The 18,449-nt window shown below is 34.3% G+C and overlaps 2 protein-coding genes across 4 annotated transcripts; one reads left to right on the top strand and one right to left on the bottom strand.

The window, feature by feature from the left end:
* Positions 1–4,175: 4,175 nt before the first annotated feature.
* LOC132630501 (uncharacterized) lies at positions 4,176–6,147 on the bottom strand. The gene is made up of 4 exons (XM_060346070.1): positions 6,115–6,147; positions 5,888–6,027; positions 4,712–5,683; positions 4,176–4,605 (listed from the first exon to the last, which is right to left on the bottom strand). The coding sequence occupies exons 1-4, from the start codon at positions 6,145–6,147 to the stop codon at positions 4,176–4,178; spliced, it is 1,575 nt and encodes a 524-aa protein (XP_060202053.1).
* Positions 6,148–12,651: 6,504 nt separating this feature from the next.
* LOC132630748 (putative serine/threonine-protein kinase) lies at positions 12,652–17,961 on the top strand. 3 transcript variants are annotated; one of them, XM_060346326.1, is made up of 7 exons: positions 12,652–12,800; positions 13,030–13,143; positions 14,101–14,213; positions 14,762–14,972; positions 15,698–15,935; positions 16,020–16,170; positions 17,055–17,961. In XM_060346326.1, exons 2-7 carry the CDS (start codon positions 13,080–13,082, stop codon positions 17,412–17,414), a joined length of 1,137 nt encoding a protein of 378 aa, XP_060202309.1. In that variant the 5' UTR covers positions 12,652–12,800; positions 13,030–13,079; the 3' UTR covers positions 17,415–17,961. The 3 variants fall into 3 exon arrangements, with proteins under 3 accessions (XP_060202309.1, XP_060202310.1, XP_060202308.1); XM_060346327.1 differs by lacking the exon at positions 12,652–12,800 and adding an exon at positions 12,801–12,844; XM_060346325.1 differs by lacking the exon at positions 12,652–12,800 and adding an exon at positions 12,802–12,923.
* The last annotated feature ends 488 nt before the right edge of the window (positions 17,962–18,449 follow it).

Here is an 18,449-nt window from a genome sequence, read left to right as displayed (position 1 = left end):
AACTAACTTAATAGTGGCTGCACCATTTTTGTCATCTTAATACACCTACCTGGAAATAAAGTAGAGCATAGGAGCTTTTAGTTGTTGTTATAAACATACATACTAATTAAACATAAAGACTACCTAAAATTAAAATGAAAATATATGAAATAAAAAACTTTGTGTAATGATCCCAAACTTTGGGGCAGTACTTGCATTTTGCTCTCAATTCTCCCATTTTATTGAAAAAACTTTGTGTAATGATCCCAAACTTCAAATGTTTTTCTATCATTATCCCCAAGGCCAGGGTCTCGACTACAAGGAGTTGTTCTTTTCTGCTTTTTTGGAGGATTACCCACGGAAGAAGTATTAGGGCATTACCATATGCTTGAGTTGCAGCAAATGCTGATGTTACTGAAGTATCTTCTATAGGAACCTCCAAATCTACAACCTCTGTCCTTTTCATATGAAAAATATTAGAAGTTTAGGACTCATTCAGACAGAAAAAAAAAGAAAGCTATAAATTCGGAAAAAAAAAAAAAACAACCTAAAATCAAAGGCTGACAAAGAAAGGCTAAAAAATTAAGTTAAAGACATTAGATCTAACGTGAGCTTCTGTTAGTAAGTTTACACTTAACATTTAAAAGAGTTAAAAGACTTAAAGACATGGGCTTGGACATATTCTTAAAAACATGGACCTTAAACAATCATGTGAAATTAAATAAGTAGACCAAAAATCAAATTAATGATTAAAAGGTATAAAATATTTATAATTAATTATGAAAAACTAATATTATACATATAAATAATTATAAATTTTATGTATATAATTTATCAGTTTGGTTCGGTTATTTATTTGGTTATTTTTTAATAGAGCAATAACCAAACCAAATATTATCGATTTTTAAAATTTAAAACCAAACCAAACCAAATATCGATTTTTTAATTCGGTTTGGTTAAATTTTAACCAAAACCGTGAACAACGCTACTCCTAGCTGCAATTGGTAGTTCAGTAAATAGCTCAAAGTCGAGAGTACCAGCAAAATAAAAAACATAGTTAGTTAAAAAATCAGCAAGCTGGTTTCCCTCTCTCAGTACATGTCTAACTTGTATCAGTCCCTTCTTCCTCTATTCTCTGATCTTCTGCACCTTCATACTAATACTCCATGGAACTTCCCTGTCCCCTTCTACTATCTTCATTAAACCAAGTGATTCAATCTCCAATATCAGTGGTAGATGTTGGTGTATTACGCAAAATATAATTCCATCATGCATTGCTTTTGCCTCTGCACACAGACAAGTTGTATTTGCAATCCTTCTAGCAGTAGCATGAATGAAATCTCCTTCATGGTTTCTCATACAAAATGCAGATGCACTAGGACCAGGATTTCCCCTGGAGGCACCATCACTATTACATTTGAACTATCCTGCAGGAGGGCTAATCCATTGAACTAGTATGTACTGTATCTGAGGCCTATATTGTTCCAAATGCTGTACCAACTGAGGCCAAGAGTTTGGCAAATTTATCATCCATGGATATCAAGTTTTGTCCAGTTGAATAAGATTAAGGTTAATCTCATATATGACCCTATGCCTAGACATGTTACCACCATGCAAAACTGTGTTTCTTCTTTTCCAAAGTTGCCAAAGTATGATTGCAGGAGCTGCTTGATATAATGGTTTCAGCTTTGAAGAGCACTTTGTATCCCACCATTTCTTGATAGTTTGATTAACTTGAATAAAAGGGCCTTGCACACCTGCTGCTGAGAACATCTTCCATATATCTGCAGCATATTGACCTGTCACAAACATATGGCTCATTATTTCTTGATGGGGCTGAGCACAACACCTGCATATAGACACAATAGATATCCCGATCTTTGCAAGTACATCATCAACAGGTAACTTCTGCTTCCACACTCTCCACAAGAAGAAAGCAGTCTTGAAAGGCAAACCTTTTGTCCAGAATTGCTTATAACACCAGTTTGAGGCACCTCTTTATCTTATTACTTCCCATGCACTACTAACATTATATTTACCACAACTAGTGAGCATCCACCAGGACTTATCCATATTTTAGTGTCAATGTGCATCTCCTTTCTTATATGATCAGTAATATTTTTTGGCACAGTTTGTTGCAATGTCTGATAATTCCAAGTCCCATTCTCCATAACATCTGCAACCTCCTGAATACTGTCATCCATAGGTTAATTAGCTAGCATAAGCTGAGCAAGAGGACCAATTTTAGTCCAGTTGTCAAACCAAAATTTAGCATAACCATTTCTTGGTTCCCACCAGATCTCCCCTTCTATAGCATCTCTTGATTCTAGCATCTTCTTCCATAATTGTGAGCCTCCTTTCCATTGAAACCTGGCTGGAATATGTTTCTTACAGTAATTATTCCACATGAATGTTGACCGCAGGGCACCAGAAGTTCTGAATCTCCACCATAGCTTAGTGAATAAAGCTTTTGATACATCAAAAAGGGACCTAAATCCCAATCCTCCCTCCTGTTTAGGAACACACACTTTCAGCCAAGCTGACCAGTGTCTACTCTTGCCTTCTTCCTTGTTACTCCAATAGAATCTTGCAAAGATTTTATGCAGTTCATTTAGTGTGTACTTAGTAGGTGCCATTGCAGATAGAAGGTACATTGGCATACTTTGTAAAACACTGTTGATAAGAACTTCCTTCCCTCCAAATGATAACAACCTTTCTTTCCAGTTCAGCAGCCTATCTTTCACCCTCTTAATTAGATCATTGTAATAAACTTTCCTTTTTCTAGAGTGGAAGATAGGACAGCCAAGATATTTGAAGGGAAACATGCCTCTTGTAAAACCAGTTACCTGCTCAACTTCTTGACATAACTGCACTACTAATTTTTTATGCATGTAAAAGAAACTTTTCTCTCTATTTATAGACATAATTTTTTAGCATAACCATTTCTTGGTTCCTACCAGATCTCTCCTTCTATAGCATCTCTTGATTCTAGCATCTTCTTCCATAATTGTGAGCCTCCTTTCCATTGAAACCTGGTTGGAATATGTTTCTTACAGTACTTATTCCACATGAATGTTGACCACAGGGTACCAGAAGTTCTGAATCTCCACCATAGCTTAGTGAATAAAGCTTTTGATACATCAAAAAGGGAACTAATCCCAATCCTCCCTCCTGTTTAGGAACACACACTTTCAGCCAAGCTGACCAGTGTCTACTCTTGCCTTCTTCCTTGTTACTCCAATAGAATCTTGCAAAGATTTTAGGAAATTCATTTAGTGTGTACTTAGTAGGTGCCATTGCAGATTGAAGGTACATTGGCATACTTTGTAAAACATTGTTGATAAGAACTGCCTTCCCTCCAAGTGAAAACAACCTTCCTTTCCAGTTCTGCAGCCTATCTTTCACCCTCTTAATCAGATCATTATAATAAACTTTCCTTTTTCTAGAGTGGAAGATAGGACAGCTAAGATATTTAAAGGAAAACATGCCTCTTGTAAAACCAGTTACCTGCTCAACTTCTTGACATAACTGCACTGCTGATTTCTGATGCATGTAAAAGAAACTTTTCTCTCTATTTATCAATTGACCTGACATCTTTTCATAATCTATCAAAACATTCATTGTCAGTTCCAATGATAGTTTATCAGTTGATGCAAAGATGATGGTATCGTCTGCATAAGCAAGATGATTAATGTTTGCACTCCATTTAGGCATACCAAAGCACCTATACTGATCATGATCAAATAAAGAATTAAGTGCTTTAGATAGCACTTCTGTTGAAAGTATAAATAGAGCAGGTGACAGTGGATCACCTTGCTTCACACCCCTTCTAGAGTGGAAAAAACCATAAGATAGGCCATTAAACAAAACTGAATACCAGTTATTTGCCAACAGCCTCCATATCTGATCCACAAAGATTTTTGCAAATCCCATTCTTCTCAGCACCTTATTTAAATATAGCCAGGACACTCTATCACATGCCATAGCCATATCTAACTTAATCACCACATTTGCAGGTTTACCTCTCTTTCTAATATATGTGACAATTTCTTGAGTGAGCAACACATTCTCAATAATGCTTCTTCCCTTCACAAAACCAGACTGGTTACTAGAGATCAAACCTGGTAGAATCTTATCTAGTCTTCCATGAACCACTCTTGAAATGACCTTGTTTATGAGTTACTCAAGCTAATTGGTCAGAGATCCCCAAAAGTGTGAACTTCTGATTTCTTAGGGATCAACACCAAATTAGTATTAGTTAGTGATTTTGGGAGAGTATGACCTTCATAGAAAGCCTGAACCATTCTGAATACATCCATTCCTACAATGTCCCAACATAAATGAAAGAAAGTTCCTGATAATCCATCAGGACCACAAGTAGTCTCTCCTTTAAGTTCAAAGATAACATTCTTTACTTCTTTTGGGGATGGAAGTGCACAAAGCAAATCATTGCTTTCAGAAGAGAGCATCTGTGGAATATGCTTTAACATGCCGAAATCTAGAGCCTCCTCCTCTTGAGAGAATTGTTGTTGAAAGAAGTTAACTGCTTCTGCTACAAGCTGCTCCTTATCTTCTATCCACTCACCATTAGATATTTGAATTCTATTCACCTCTAACCTTTTTCTCCTTCCATTTACTTAATTGTGACAAAACCTGGGGTTTCTATCACCTTCAGAGAACCAAGTGTATCCTGCTTTTTTGTCTCCAAAACTCTTCCTCATAATGTAAATACTTCTTCATTTCAGCCTGAGCAAGCTGCAAGACTATTCTATTTTCTGCAGAAGGATCCTCTTCAAACAGTTGTTCCTTAATTCTCACTATATCTTCCCTGATGATAAGTTGTTTGAAGATATCTTCAAAAGCCAGTCTACTCCAAGCAGATAGAGCCCTTTTTACTATCTTGATCTTCTGTTTAAAAACCAAAAAAAAAGGATTGCCAACACTCTCCACAGACCAATTCAGCTTTACTATGTCCAAGAAATCTTTATGCTCAGTCCAAAATTTCAAAAACTTGAATGGTTTTATGAAAGTCTGAACTTCCTCACCCGAAGTGATAAGAAGTGGAGCATGATCAGATTCGGTCTTGGATAAATGCTCCACTACAATGTGACCAAACCATTGTTGAAACCGTGAGTTAAAGAAGATTCTGTCCAATCTTTCAAATATACAATCATCTCCAGCCCTGCCATTCCACCATGTAAAAGGGCTACCTTTAAGACATGTTTCAAATAAATCACATGAGTTGATACAAAAGGCAAAATCCTCAAAGTTCTGAGGGACCACAGGAACTCCACCTATTTTCTCCTCTTTATTCATCACTACATTAAAATCTCCCCCTACCAGCCAAGGCATGTCATAGGAGCCAACTAACTGATAAATACTATCCCAAAGAGGCATTCTTTCTACTTCATCACATTTAGCATAAACCATGGTTGTTATAAGATATCTATTGTGCTTTTGAAGAAACAGTTTCAAGGTGACCTGCTGTGCAGTATCATATAGAATTTCCACATCTACATTCTCCTCTACAAAGAACCAAATCTTTCCACTACAATTTGCACCATCCTGATGCATCCCTAACCTCCTTTTGTATTTTTGAATCTTTCTAACATGTTGAAAAGGCTCCATTAAAGAAACTAACATAAACCTGTGATATCTATGTAGCATTTGAAGTCTGTGAAAAGCTTGTTGTGTCTGCACTGATCTAATATTCCAAATAAATGTTTTAATTATCATTTAAAACATTGACTTAGTACTGGCAGATCTCTTTGGCACAACCCTGGTAGGTTGTTGTGGCTCTGCACCTAATGGTTTCTTTCCTTCTATCTGTTTCTTGCCTTTCCTTCCACCTTTGACCTTTGATGTTGGAGAAATATCTACTTGTTTGCATAACTGCTCAAGCTTCTACTCAACAGACTCCTCCAGATCATCCTCATTAATTTGACAATCCTCTTTATCCTCCAAATGACTTTCAACTTTTCCAGCATTATGGGAGACGATATCATGTAACCTCTGCATGGGGGAATCAGTCTTCGATAAATGTAAAGGCTGAGCCAATGGACTGCTGAGAACATTAGCATTTTCAGCAGTTGGTTGAGGTTAATAGAATCCACTTCCACCTGGACCATCTATGACAGCACTATCTCCATTCACCACATCTCCTCCCATAGTATTTTCCTTATCCACCCTGTCCCCCCGTTTATTAGAAGGAGAATGATTACTAACTTCTAATATACTATCATGATCTACTACCACCTCCTCTAGATTACTGAGAACTTTTCCAGTTTACCTTTTGTTCTCAACTTCCTCTCTATGTACTATGATCTTCTCCTCCTTGTCTACTCCTTATTCTATATTGGATGTACCTATAGGTGGCACAACTTCTTGAACTTGATCTGCTGCATTAAGTTGTTGCACTATGTCAAACTTTTCGACCTTGTCCTCCTTCTCCTTGACTTTAGTTGCAGCAAAACTATCTTCCACTCTATTAGCATTCGACCCTACAGTGTTAGCTTTCACCTCCTCTACTTGCAGTATTAGTTCATCCTCAACAGGATCTACTCCTTGTTCCCCAACACCTTCTTTCTGCAAAGCTTCAAGAAAATCCTATGGAAATGTTTAACTATGCACCCAACCATCCATCCTAGGCACAGGTTTACTCTTTGGCTTGCTATACAAAAGAGGCTGGCAACAGTTGATAGGCTCCTCAAGTTTGGGATTCAAGTGCCACCAACCTGTGTCTTCTGCAATAAAACAGTAGAAACTTTTGACCACCCGTTCTTTAGATACCCCATCACAAGCAGCCTAAGGCAGAGGTTGCTGAGGTGGCTGAATGTTTCCAGAACCATTGGTGAGTGGATGGATGAAGTGACCTGGGCCAACAATTTTGCTAGAAAGAAGTCTGGAAGAAGTGCAATTATATGTTGTGTTTTTGCTATGTGTGTGGCAGTTATTTGGAGGGAAAGAAATGGCATCAGGTTCAACAATGGATTGTTTCAACCAGATAGAGTATGCATGGAAATTGCTATCCATATCCACATTCAGGGCAAACTTATTCAAAAATGGCAAGGACCTTTGATGACTCTCAATACCATGCCTTGATCATGTAGAAGGCTAGACAATGGCTCCATAACACAGGGCCTTACTTTCCTTTTAGCTTAGTTTCTACAGGATGAATTGTAATACTTATATGTTTAGCTCGTTTTGTTGTTTAAAATAGCAACTATGATCTATTCATATGTTTGCTCTAGGTCTCTTATATTCAGGAAATAGGTGGTCTGTACCTATTTGTCTTTGTAATTCTCAAGTTGGTTAATAAAAATTTTATTTACCAAAAAAAAAAAAGATACACGTGGCATGGATCTACAAGACCATTGAATATTACTTGACACAATTATACTTGACTGGATCTTTTTCCATGAATGAGTTGTTTCAGGACACTTATTTTTATTTTTTTAAAATCATCATTAACTAGATGATCCAATATTCATAGAAGAAAGTTTCTCAAACTTAAGTATTGAATCAACTCGAGACTAATTCAATATATGAGTAGAATAATACGACACCTCGTACTTGAGTAGCCAAATGAATGATATATACCTTTATGTGCCACAATGTGAAACATTAATTTATTCTTAGAGTATCGATTGAATTTATTTTGAAAATGCAATGATAGGTAAGTTGCAATTGAATAATATGATGATAATAATATTAAAAGCAGCTCATTTTCTCCAAGTGGAGTCAATATTTTTCAAAATCTTTCAACGCGCTTACTTATTTATATGTGGCTTAAATTTCAAACTTTTTGTCTATAAGCCTTCGTTACCAACTTCCATTTTCTTCTTAAAGACGGCCCAAAAGACTACCAAAAAGAAGTGGGATAAGAAAGTTTTTTGGAAAAAAAAAAACATGAAGAAGAGGAAGAGAGAAAAATGAAAGGGAAAAAGAAGGGGTTTACAAACTTTGTACAATAATACTCTCTTTTTATAGAGACTTAAGGAAAAAGGTACTCTGAATTTAGAAGGTAAAAAGATCAAATTGGACAATAATTCAAACTTGTAACACTTTTATTCAAATTGTTGTGCCTTTGCAAACGAAATTTCTTTTGAACTTGTCAAATCTTTAAATGGGTGTAGTTACGAAACACACTGATAAACGCATAATATGTTCTAACATTTTTTCGATTGATTAATAATTGCTTGTCACATTATGTTAAATAAAAATATAAGGAAAAAATCAATATTTATTCATCTACTTTTATACTCTGTGTAAATATGGTGTGATCACACATCATTCCTACAATATGAAAAGAAAACATATTCAAATGTAGAGTAAAACACATTATTAGCAGTCCTTAAGATGATTTATGATAAATGAGAAGGAAAAAGATTAATCATATGTCCTACTCGGCTACTCCTATCTCATCTCAATTTCTGACGAATTAATACTTCTCCATGAATTACATAATCACTTAACTTGATGCATACAACAACGAATAACAACTACAACATACTCAGTGTAATCCCATGCACAAGTGGAAACTAGGATGTACGCAAAGTAGCAGATCATAACCGTACCTTTTTGGTATAGAGAAATTGCTTCAAATAGATTCTCGACTTACCAAAACAGGTTAAAAAGGAAAAAAAAATGACAACAAAGTGGAAAGATAAACACAACCAATAAAGCAACAGGTAACAAATAAAAACAAAGCAAAAGATATTGTGCAAGTACTAAATAGTAATATTATATAAAAGTGCTACAATACTTGGCTACACATTGACCTTCTATCCTAATTCTTGACTTTCAAACCTTCCTATCTAGAGTCATGCATACACCGGATTACTTAAAAGCTTTTATGCCACATAAAATTTGCATAATTAACGGGGCTAACATCTCCTAACCTATGTTGATTAGTTGGAGTCGAACTAATATCACTTTAATTTACGTGGGAAAATTAAAGCTCCTAATTAATTGATCATGTCATAGTTTTAAAAAATTAATCGCCCATATAAACAAGACTTGTAAAGTTCCCTTTTATCCACTATATTGAATGCTGCCAACCATTTGATTAACTTGTCAAGTGCCCCTTATCCACCGGATCAATAAAAGGAAGCATTAAATATGCCCACTTGAAATTGGTTTTATAACTGTGGCAGCATCACATAAAGTTTACTTATTCTGAGAGAAAGTAGGGGGGCTCAAGTGATTGTAGGGGAACTTGATACTTGGTCTTTTTCTTTAATATCTGTTCTATGCATAGACACAAAAAAAAAACATTTATATAATCATGTTATTTAAAAGACAATTACAAATAATTTTATTTTATAGCTTTGATTGGTTACCTTGAATAAATGGTATAGGACTTATTATAACATGTTAAATAATATAATGGTGTGAAAATTTCATTACGTAGTCAATATATAACTTAAATCATTTTCTTATTATCATTATAAGTTACATACCTTCCCTGTGTAACAAAAAAAGTTATAGAAATTCTTGATTATTGTACTCATATAAGATACCAAAGCCTACGACGTGTGAAGTAATTACCTCATGAAAAAAATGTACTCAAGTAAATTAACTAGTAATCATGTGAAGTTCCCTTTTTCTACTATTCTTGTTCATTTGCTGATCATGGAAATATCGAAAGATAGATATTTGAACCATAATTAATTTAGAACCTAACTCCTTTACTTTTATCTAACTACGATTGTCTCTAACCTAACTGGAGATTTAGACCTTTACCCGTTCATGTAATAAGATAAGATTTATAAGAAGGAAAAAAAACATGCTATAACTTATAATGCATATTGACTTATTTGGTTTAATTATTCTCACAAGTCAATATCTAATTTCGCGAGAAACTTTGCTATACTGGTAAGTGATGGGAGTAATTACCTCATGAAAAGGATGTAGTTAAGTAAACTAACTAGTCATCTGAAATTCCCTTTCTAGTTTCGATTCCACCGGCCCATATATATGGTATTTTCAGATTTTATATATACAGACATACCTCTCAATACCAGCACACGCATATAACAGCACCTCTCTATAACAGCCAAGTTTTTTCAGGACCGATTTTTTATGTTATATTTTACTTCTCTATAACAACATTTCACCTATAACAACAACAGTCAACTATTAAAACAATACGTTCTTTGTAAAGTTAACCCCTTCTAACAGCTATCTTCTTTTTTTGGTAATATCTAATTAACCATCTGTACAAAAATAGAATATCTATGATTACCAATAATAAGTGTAAAGATTTTGACCAAATATTTTATCATTTAACACACTATTTATAACAAACAAAATATATATATATATATATATATATATATATATATATATATATATATATATATATATATATATATATAATAAGAAAACGATTCTGCAGCCAGAGTCTCACTTAATGTACATTAACTCTAGAGGAGAGGCATCAATAAGATTTACCAATTATAATTACACACCACAAAGAGACATAGAAGAAGAAAGTACTCTAGAAGAAAATGAAACTATTGAATCAACTTTAATGAATATAGAACTAATACAAGAATATTTTGAAGTAAATATTGCTATAGAAAAAGCAAAATAACTCCATAAAGAAGACAAGAAAAGAATTATATAATTTTAAAACAGGGATAGAGAGAATAGGAGTAATAAAAGATCAAAAAGATCTAGATAATATAATAAAAATATTAGATGAAATAGAAATTATAGGAGAAAAACCTTTAAAACATTGGAAAAATAACAAGATCGTATGTAAATTAGATATAATAAATCCAGAATATGTAATTAAAACCATCAGGAAAATCTATTAGAAAAACTTTACCACATAGTTTAAGTAATTACTTATATATATATATATTCAAACGATTTTCCTTCATTATACAAGTGTGATTAAGCTTAGAATTTGACAATTAAAAATGAAAATTAGATTTTATGCATCTTTTTTGCCTATAACAGCGAAATATTATTTAAATGTCAATGTTGTTGTAAGTGTATAACAGTTATTCTCTATAACAGCTGAAAATTTTCGGATCCAACAATGCTGTTATAGAGAGGTTTGACTGTAGTCCAAGATAAATATTTCTTTACATAATCAAAAAGATATTTATTGTTTTTCCCCAAATTTACCTTTTCTTTAGATTAGTGAATTTTTATGTAATCAAGAAACCATATTAAAATTGGTACTATTTACTTTAAGGGTAGTTTGGTGAAAAGGTTTCTTAATTTCTAGAGGTCAGTGATTTCTTAAGAGATGTATTCAAACTAAAAACATCATGTGATATGGATCGAATAGAAACTATTCTTGTTCATTTGCTCAAGGAATATTGAAAGATAAGAAGTTTGACCATAATTAAGTCAGAACCTAACTTTTTTACTTAATCTAACTACTTGCGTCTCTAACCTAAAGATTTAGGCCTTTAATTATCAATCCTATTTAATAAGACAAGAAAAAAAAACATGTCAGTGTGAATAATTGACTTCTTTGGTTTAATTACTCTCACAAGTCAAGATCTAATTCGTGAGAAACTATGCTAACAGAGTTAAGATATGGAAATGGAAAGTTCATTCCAACATTACATCTTGGTTTGTATTGCATGAATCTTAGATGGATATGGTTACCCAATCTAGTTAAAGAATTAAGAATGATGCAATTTTTTAAATTTCTTTTCTAAAAACGTATAGCTGAAAATTTAGTAGTCACGTAATATACCATCTTTGCGCGTTCTGTCCCTTGAATGCTTCTTTCTCTTTTATTTATTTAAAATACTTTATCTGTTTTATTTTATGTAATCATATACTATTGGATTGAATATACAGTTTGAATATTAATTTGACTCACTTATGATATGGTTTGTATAAAATAATTATTATACTAATGAAATTGTATCGAAATAAATAAAAATAGTACTGTGTGATTTAAATTAGGATGAGAATTTTCTTTTCTTTTTTTGAATCAAGACAAAAAGGTGTTAGCTTTGTGCTTTGACATTTGCAGGATTTTTATTCGGTATTTCCTGCTTCCAATCATCACAAGAGGCACATAAAGTAAGCTGGTGGTTGAAAATGACTTATTTAGGTGGACCAAATCTAGTGCTTTTCTCTCTTAGATATGGCAAGGAATCCTAATAAAGATTGTCAATAACAAGAAAGAGAAATTTATTTCTCTTCCTGAAATATACTACTCCTTCCGCTTATTTTATGTATTTTCATTTGATTGAGTATAAAATATAAATTATATAGAAATTTCTGAATCTTGTAAATTTAAATTAAAGATGTGTATAAGTAAAATATATCAAAAATATATCTAAATCTTATTTTGTTAAATATGTCATGTCATTCCTATGAGGCGGCGTTTAATTACTGGGATTAAGGAGATTATCCTAGTCTAGAATTTGAGAACAAATTTGTCCGATGGTTAACTGTGAGTATTAGCTAAAATTAAGATAAAATATACATCAAATCATACAATTAGTTATTCCAAATAGAAGGTTGGACAACTTTGTTGTTAACCAAACGACCCCTAAGGGGTTGTCACTAAGGACAAAATAATGTTAGACACTAAAAATATACTACTACATTAAAAATTAAATCACATAAGTTAAAACGGAAGAAGTACTCCTCTTTAATTTTTCCAAAAAGAAAAAGAAAGATACAAATTGAAAATACAAAGTCAACCTCAATGGCAGCTTGTCTGTTCCCCTTTTGTGTCATATTGACAACCCCTCTCTCTCTCTCTCAGTTTATAACTCCCTCTCTTACAAGAAACTATAAATACATTTAATTATAGCAGGAGTAGCATTTATTACCAGGTACAAAGTTATATATAAACTTATCTGTTCTCAACTATAAAGTTGTATGTGTCGTTCAGAATGCTTTTATTTCAACGTTGTTCTCACTAATGGCTTTCAATTTTCAAAGACACCAAGAAATCAGTTATATTAGTCTCAAAATTTTGAAGTTTTTCCCATTGAGCAAAATCTCCTAGTTGATTCTTATTTTTCCTCTTTCCTTATTTTTTTTATTTGGTGAATTTTGCAGAGAAGCTAGGTTATAGAAGCTAAGTGTTAAAAAGTTTGAATATTTCAACAATGGGCTGGAGTTGCTTTGGAGTATTGCAATCATGCAAAGACAACAGAGAGACTCACGTCCAAGGTAAGTACTGCAGTCATAACTCTTACTATTTGTAGTCTTTCAAGATTTTTCTTAGTGACATGGTACAAAAAACAAAATCATGTTAACTAGAGTACTTTTAAATTTTTATTTTCTAGAGTTAGAATTAAGATATTTCAACTTGACTGATTTTTAAGCCTGATTTTTTCTATTTGAAAACTCTAAAATAGTTAATGGAGTGTTAGAATTGTTGTAGATCCTGTCATACATTTCCTATCTTTGTTTCATATTATAACATGTGATCTCGGGACAAAAAGCCGTGCAAGTGTAGAAATAACATACGTATTCACTTTGTTTTGGAGCAGTGTTCAATACTTATCCTCTCCAGGTCTCTAAGTAGGCATTTGGGAATATGGTGGTACTGTATTTGAAGTTAAAAAGAGTATTTGGAAATTGAATTTGTGTTTGATTACTATGTTGCTTGGACTCTCCAAAAATGTAACCGCACCGGCGTCAAATCCTTCAAAAATACACTAATTGCGGAGGATCCAACACGCACATATCTGCATTTTTGAAGAGTCTGAGCAACATAGTTTGAATATGTATTTTACTTGAAAAAATGTTGAAGTTTTGTGACAGAAAAAAATTTACTTGATAGTGGTTAGAACCAGCTTTTCAAACTCGAGTTGGAATTTAAATTCTACAACGTGGAACTTATTACTGATTGAGTGGTTCCAAATTGTACAGACCGTCTGCGATTGTTTCTCTGAATTTTCCGATGTTGAATCCCTTCTGTAGGACACAAAACACTAAAAGAAACGCTTCTCTATATTTTTCTCTGCATCCAAAGATGTTGTACTGTTTGAATGGTTACTGTCTTACTGAGTCTTAATTTTTATTTGTGTATTTTCCCATAATTCTTTTCTATTGTACTTTATTACATTCAAGTTTGAGAAGTACTTCACATTCTCATATTCTTCTTGTGTTCAAATTGTTTAGAGATTACAACCAACGATGTGAGACTTTTTTCATATAACTCGTTGAGATCAGCAACAGGGCACTTCCATCCATCTAATAAGATAGGAGGTGGTGGTTTTGGAGTTGTTTACAAGGTAATCATCTCTTGTTTGTGGTGTCATGCCTTTAATGGTCCTTAAGGAATGAGTTTAACTTCTAAACATTGACAATTTAGAAGAATTTGTCTACTATCAAGTCACCTATAAATAATTATAAACAACTTAGTGCATTAGAAGTGGTTGGAAAATAAGGGCACACAAACGTGTGACCTAATGGTTAATGAAGTGGAGAACATAATCAGGTTTTAGGTTCAAATCCCACTGGATGCAAAATTAAACACTAAATGATTTCTTTTCGTTGGCCTAAGCCTTGGTTGGTAGAGTTACCTCGTACCTGTGTTGGTGGGAGATAGTAGGTACCCGATGAAATAGTCGAGGTGCATATAAGTTGGTTTAAAAATCACCCTTAAAAAAAATTAAAAAATGGGGCAGATTACGTGCTACAACTTAAAATACACTGATAGTGAAAACTGTTTTTTGATATCAGAATATATATAAGTTAAATCATTAGTAATTTCCACTCTCTGATTTTTGCTCCATTAAATTTAGTCTATCTATAATGCAACTTTGTTCTTTAAATGTAGGGAGCTTTGAGAGATGAAACTCGCATTGCCATTAAGTGTCTCTCTGCTGAATCAAAACAAGGGACCAAGGAATTCTTGACAGAGATTAATATGATTTCAAACACCCGACATCCAAATCTTGTTCAGTTGATTGGTTGTTGTGTTGAAAGTGGCAATAGAATGTTGATATATGAATACTTGGAGAATAACAGCCTTGCCAGTGCTTTACTTGGTAATTTTCACAAAGTTGGAAAACTTATTTTTAACCAAAAGAACATGTCATCGTGATTTTAGGGGTGTCAAATGAGCGGATTGGACTTGAGCCGAGTGCTATCGAAAACAGCCTCTCTACCCCAAAAAGGTAGGGGTAAGGTCTGAGTACATCTTACCCTCCCCATACCCCACTTGTGGGATTACAATGGGTATGTTGTTGTAAATGAGCGGATTGGACTGAATCTCGACGGGGAAAAATGGGCGTAGTTAATAAATGAGCGGTCATTTCCAAACTTGGGATAGTTGCGTGGGTCATGTTTCATGGGCTAACTTTGTCACCCCCAAGTTGTAGCTATGGGTTTCCATGACAATTCATGAAGATATGGTCGATAGGCAGAAAATGTAACAGCCCATGAACCGCTAGTGGTTGAATTCAAAAGAGATCCATTGTGAACTCTCGTCTTAGGCAAATTCCACACTGGAATGTGAGAGGAAAGTTATGGGCCATATAAGACGAGATTACGAATTCAACTGTTGAGACACCATTTGGGTTAAAGTCCCAAAGGACAAACCATGAGGCCCCAGAGGTTAGGCTAGAGTAAACAACACCTTGACAGTTGGACTTGGGCTGTTGCATAAGAGTTGTTAGAAGTTTTCTGAGATATATTATCATTTCTTTCACTTTCTCAAGTTATGTCATCCAAGTTTATGACTAACCATCAACATGTAAATTTGTCATTGCAGGTTCTAAAAGTAAACGTGTTTCCCTGGATTGGCCAAAGAGAGTTGCTATATGTTTAGGTGTAGCATCTGGTTTAGCATTTCTTCATGAGGAAGCAGCACCACCAATTGTTCATCGAGATATTAAGGCCAGTAATATCCTCCTAGATGAAAACCTTCATCCTAAAATTGGAGATTTTGGTTTGGCGAAGCTTTTTCCTGAAAATGTGACTCATCTTAGTACGCAAGTGGCAGGAACCATGTGAGTTCCATTGAGTTTCATTTCAATAACACTTTGCCTCTCTAGTCTCGTCTCACTAATTTATCGATCTTCTCTTATATTCAGAGGTTATCTTGCTCCCGAGTATGCCTTGTTTGGACAACTCACGAAAAAGGCTGATATCTACAGTTTTGGGGTTCTTGTACTTGAAATCATAAGTGGAAGAAGCAGTAGTAAAGCAGCATTTGGAGTGGAACTTTTGGTTCTGGTGGAATGGGTAGGACTATACTTTTGGCTTTATCTCTTCAAGATTCTTCAGTAGTAGTAATGTTTTAGATGCAAGTCAGTTAAAAATCACTAGATATCAGTATCTGATGGTCTCCGGCACTGACTTTACATGGTTTAACTTTTCCCAACTTAATCTAATATATGTTGGATCAATCACAGATCATATGAAAATGGTAAATATTAAATCATGATTAGCGGCAGAGCCATATCCAAGCAAGGTGTTCATATGACATCCCTTTTGCTCAGAATTTTTACTTATTATACATGTATATTACAAGTCAAAAATAATAAAATGCATGATAAATACAAGGTTGAATCCCCATGACTTAAAAGAGGAGCTTGATATAACATATTTTATAAAAATTTAATCCCATTAATGAAATTTCTGGCTCCGCCATTAATTCATGATTACTCACTGTGTGGAAAACGGGAAGAAAAAACTAAGATGCTAAGAGATGGATTCTGAAGGTCTTGCATTAGCTGAAGAACTCTTGAACAAGTCCTGTTGAAGTTAAGGACAGGATACTTATTTATTTTTATTTTTATTAGAATGGTAGTTTCGGAGCCTGCTTGCATTTATCTTGACTATTCTACCGGATCCCTTTATCTCCATCAGCACATGTAGCAGATAAACTATGTCCGCTAAGGATTAGCTAGATGAGAAGAAATCATCTAGTGTTTTCTTGTCTCTGTTGAAATTTGAACCTTGGCCTCCCGTGGTTTTCACTTAGTTCAATATTGACCGCTAGACCACACCCTTGGAAGTCTGTGAGTCCCCAAATAGGTTTGGATACAAAGAAGATCGGCCAGTTATTAGCTGAATTCAAAAACATTGTAAATGTTACTTTAATTTTGAAGGTTTATCCTTTGCAGGTATGGAAGCTAAGAGAAGAAGGGCGGCTTCTGGATATCGTAGATCCAGAGCTAACAGAGTATCCAGAAGCTGAATTACTGCGCTTCATCAAAGTTGCTCTCTTTTGCACACAAGCAGCACCTACTCAAAGACCTAAGATGAAACAAGTGATTGAGATGTTGTCTAAAGAAGTCAATCTCAATGAGAAGTTGTTAACTGAACCAGGAGTCTATAGACCACATAGCTCGAAAAGATCCAGTTATGGTAGTCTACAGAAATCATCTTCTGTGGGGAAGAAAGGGGTGCAACCTGTAAATCCTTTTGCAACATCGACAAAGTTTGATAGTTTTCAGAGTGTCACCCAAATGCTTCCTAGATAATGTTAACTAGTGTTCATATTCTTTATACTTATATATTGTTGGGCTTATGGCAAGAGTAATAGATTGGCTCTCATTGGACTACCCTTTTTATAAACCTTCGCATGTAATGTAAAGTTAGCAGTCGCTGATAAGGAAGGAAGGAACAATCTTCAGTACTTCAAAAGGAGTTAACTACTTGTATCCTCTTGTATAGTAGTTTCAAGGTTCCAGAGTTGGATGCATTCAAAAGATTAGGTGATTAAGAATACCTTACTTGGATTTATGGAAGTTTGACTTTCCTTTTGATGTTCTTCATCAACTTCTTTGTTTTCCTTCATGGATCGGATGCCCAGAATCCACACTAGCCCGATTAATCAAGATTTGCACCGTAGCAGGTCAATTTATTAGTATTTCAGCACATTTTAACCCCACCCAAATTCAGTGCAACTTGCACCGCTAGCAGATATCCAGTTGACAGGATCAAGGACATTCTACCTTGTAAGTATTGTTCTAGCTACTTGAAATGTAACAGCCTATAAGTGATTCTAAAATCTTTTTTTTTTTCCTACACATGATTGTACAGGTACTTTTGTAGATTAAACGATATGCCTGTAGACAACGGAATTTTATTGAATTTAAATCCGTAGGAAATTCGGATTATATTAAATTCAAGATATATTCGTCCAAATAAATTATGAGCCAATGTAATTGGATTAATTGTTTAAGTCCAATAAATATGGATTTGATTAAAAAGGTCCAAATGCATTGGGCTATAAATGATGAGCCCATTTTGTTAAGCCCAAGAGGATGTCTTTTCCAAGAGGCCCAGCTTGGTGCCACGTGTCAAATGACGTGGCACGCCAAGTTAAACAAGGGAGCCTATAAGAGCATGCCACGTGTCAAAAATGACACAACAAGCCTAGTCAAATCAAAGGCCAATGAAAGTACGTCATGTGTACATGTGACATGTTCCGACCAGTCAAATATCGCCATGTCAACTGAAATCTGATTGGCCGAAAGGAGTTCGTCCTTATCACAACTCCTCCATCCTACAAC

Source organism: Lycium barbarum, chromosome 3 (genome assembly GCF_019175385.1).
Source record: "Lycium barbarum isolate Lr01 chromosome 3, ASM1917538v2, whole genome shotgun sequence".
NCBI classification, from domain to species: Eukaryota; Viridiplantae; Streptophyta; class Magnoliopsida; order Solanales; family Solanaceae; genus Lycium; species Lycium barbarum.
Note: the sequence above shows the minus strand (reverse complement) of the source record. Positions and strands in the feature narration are given on the sequence as shown.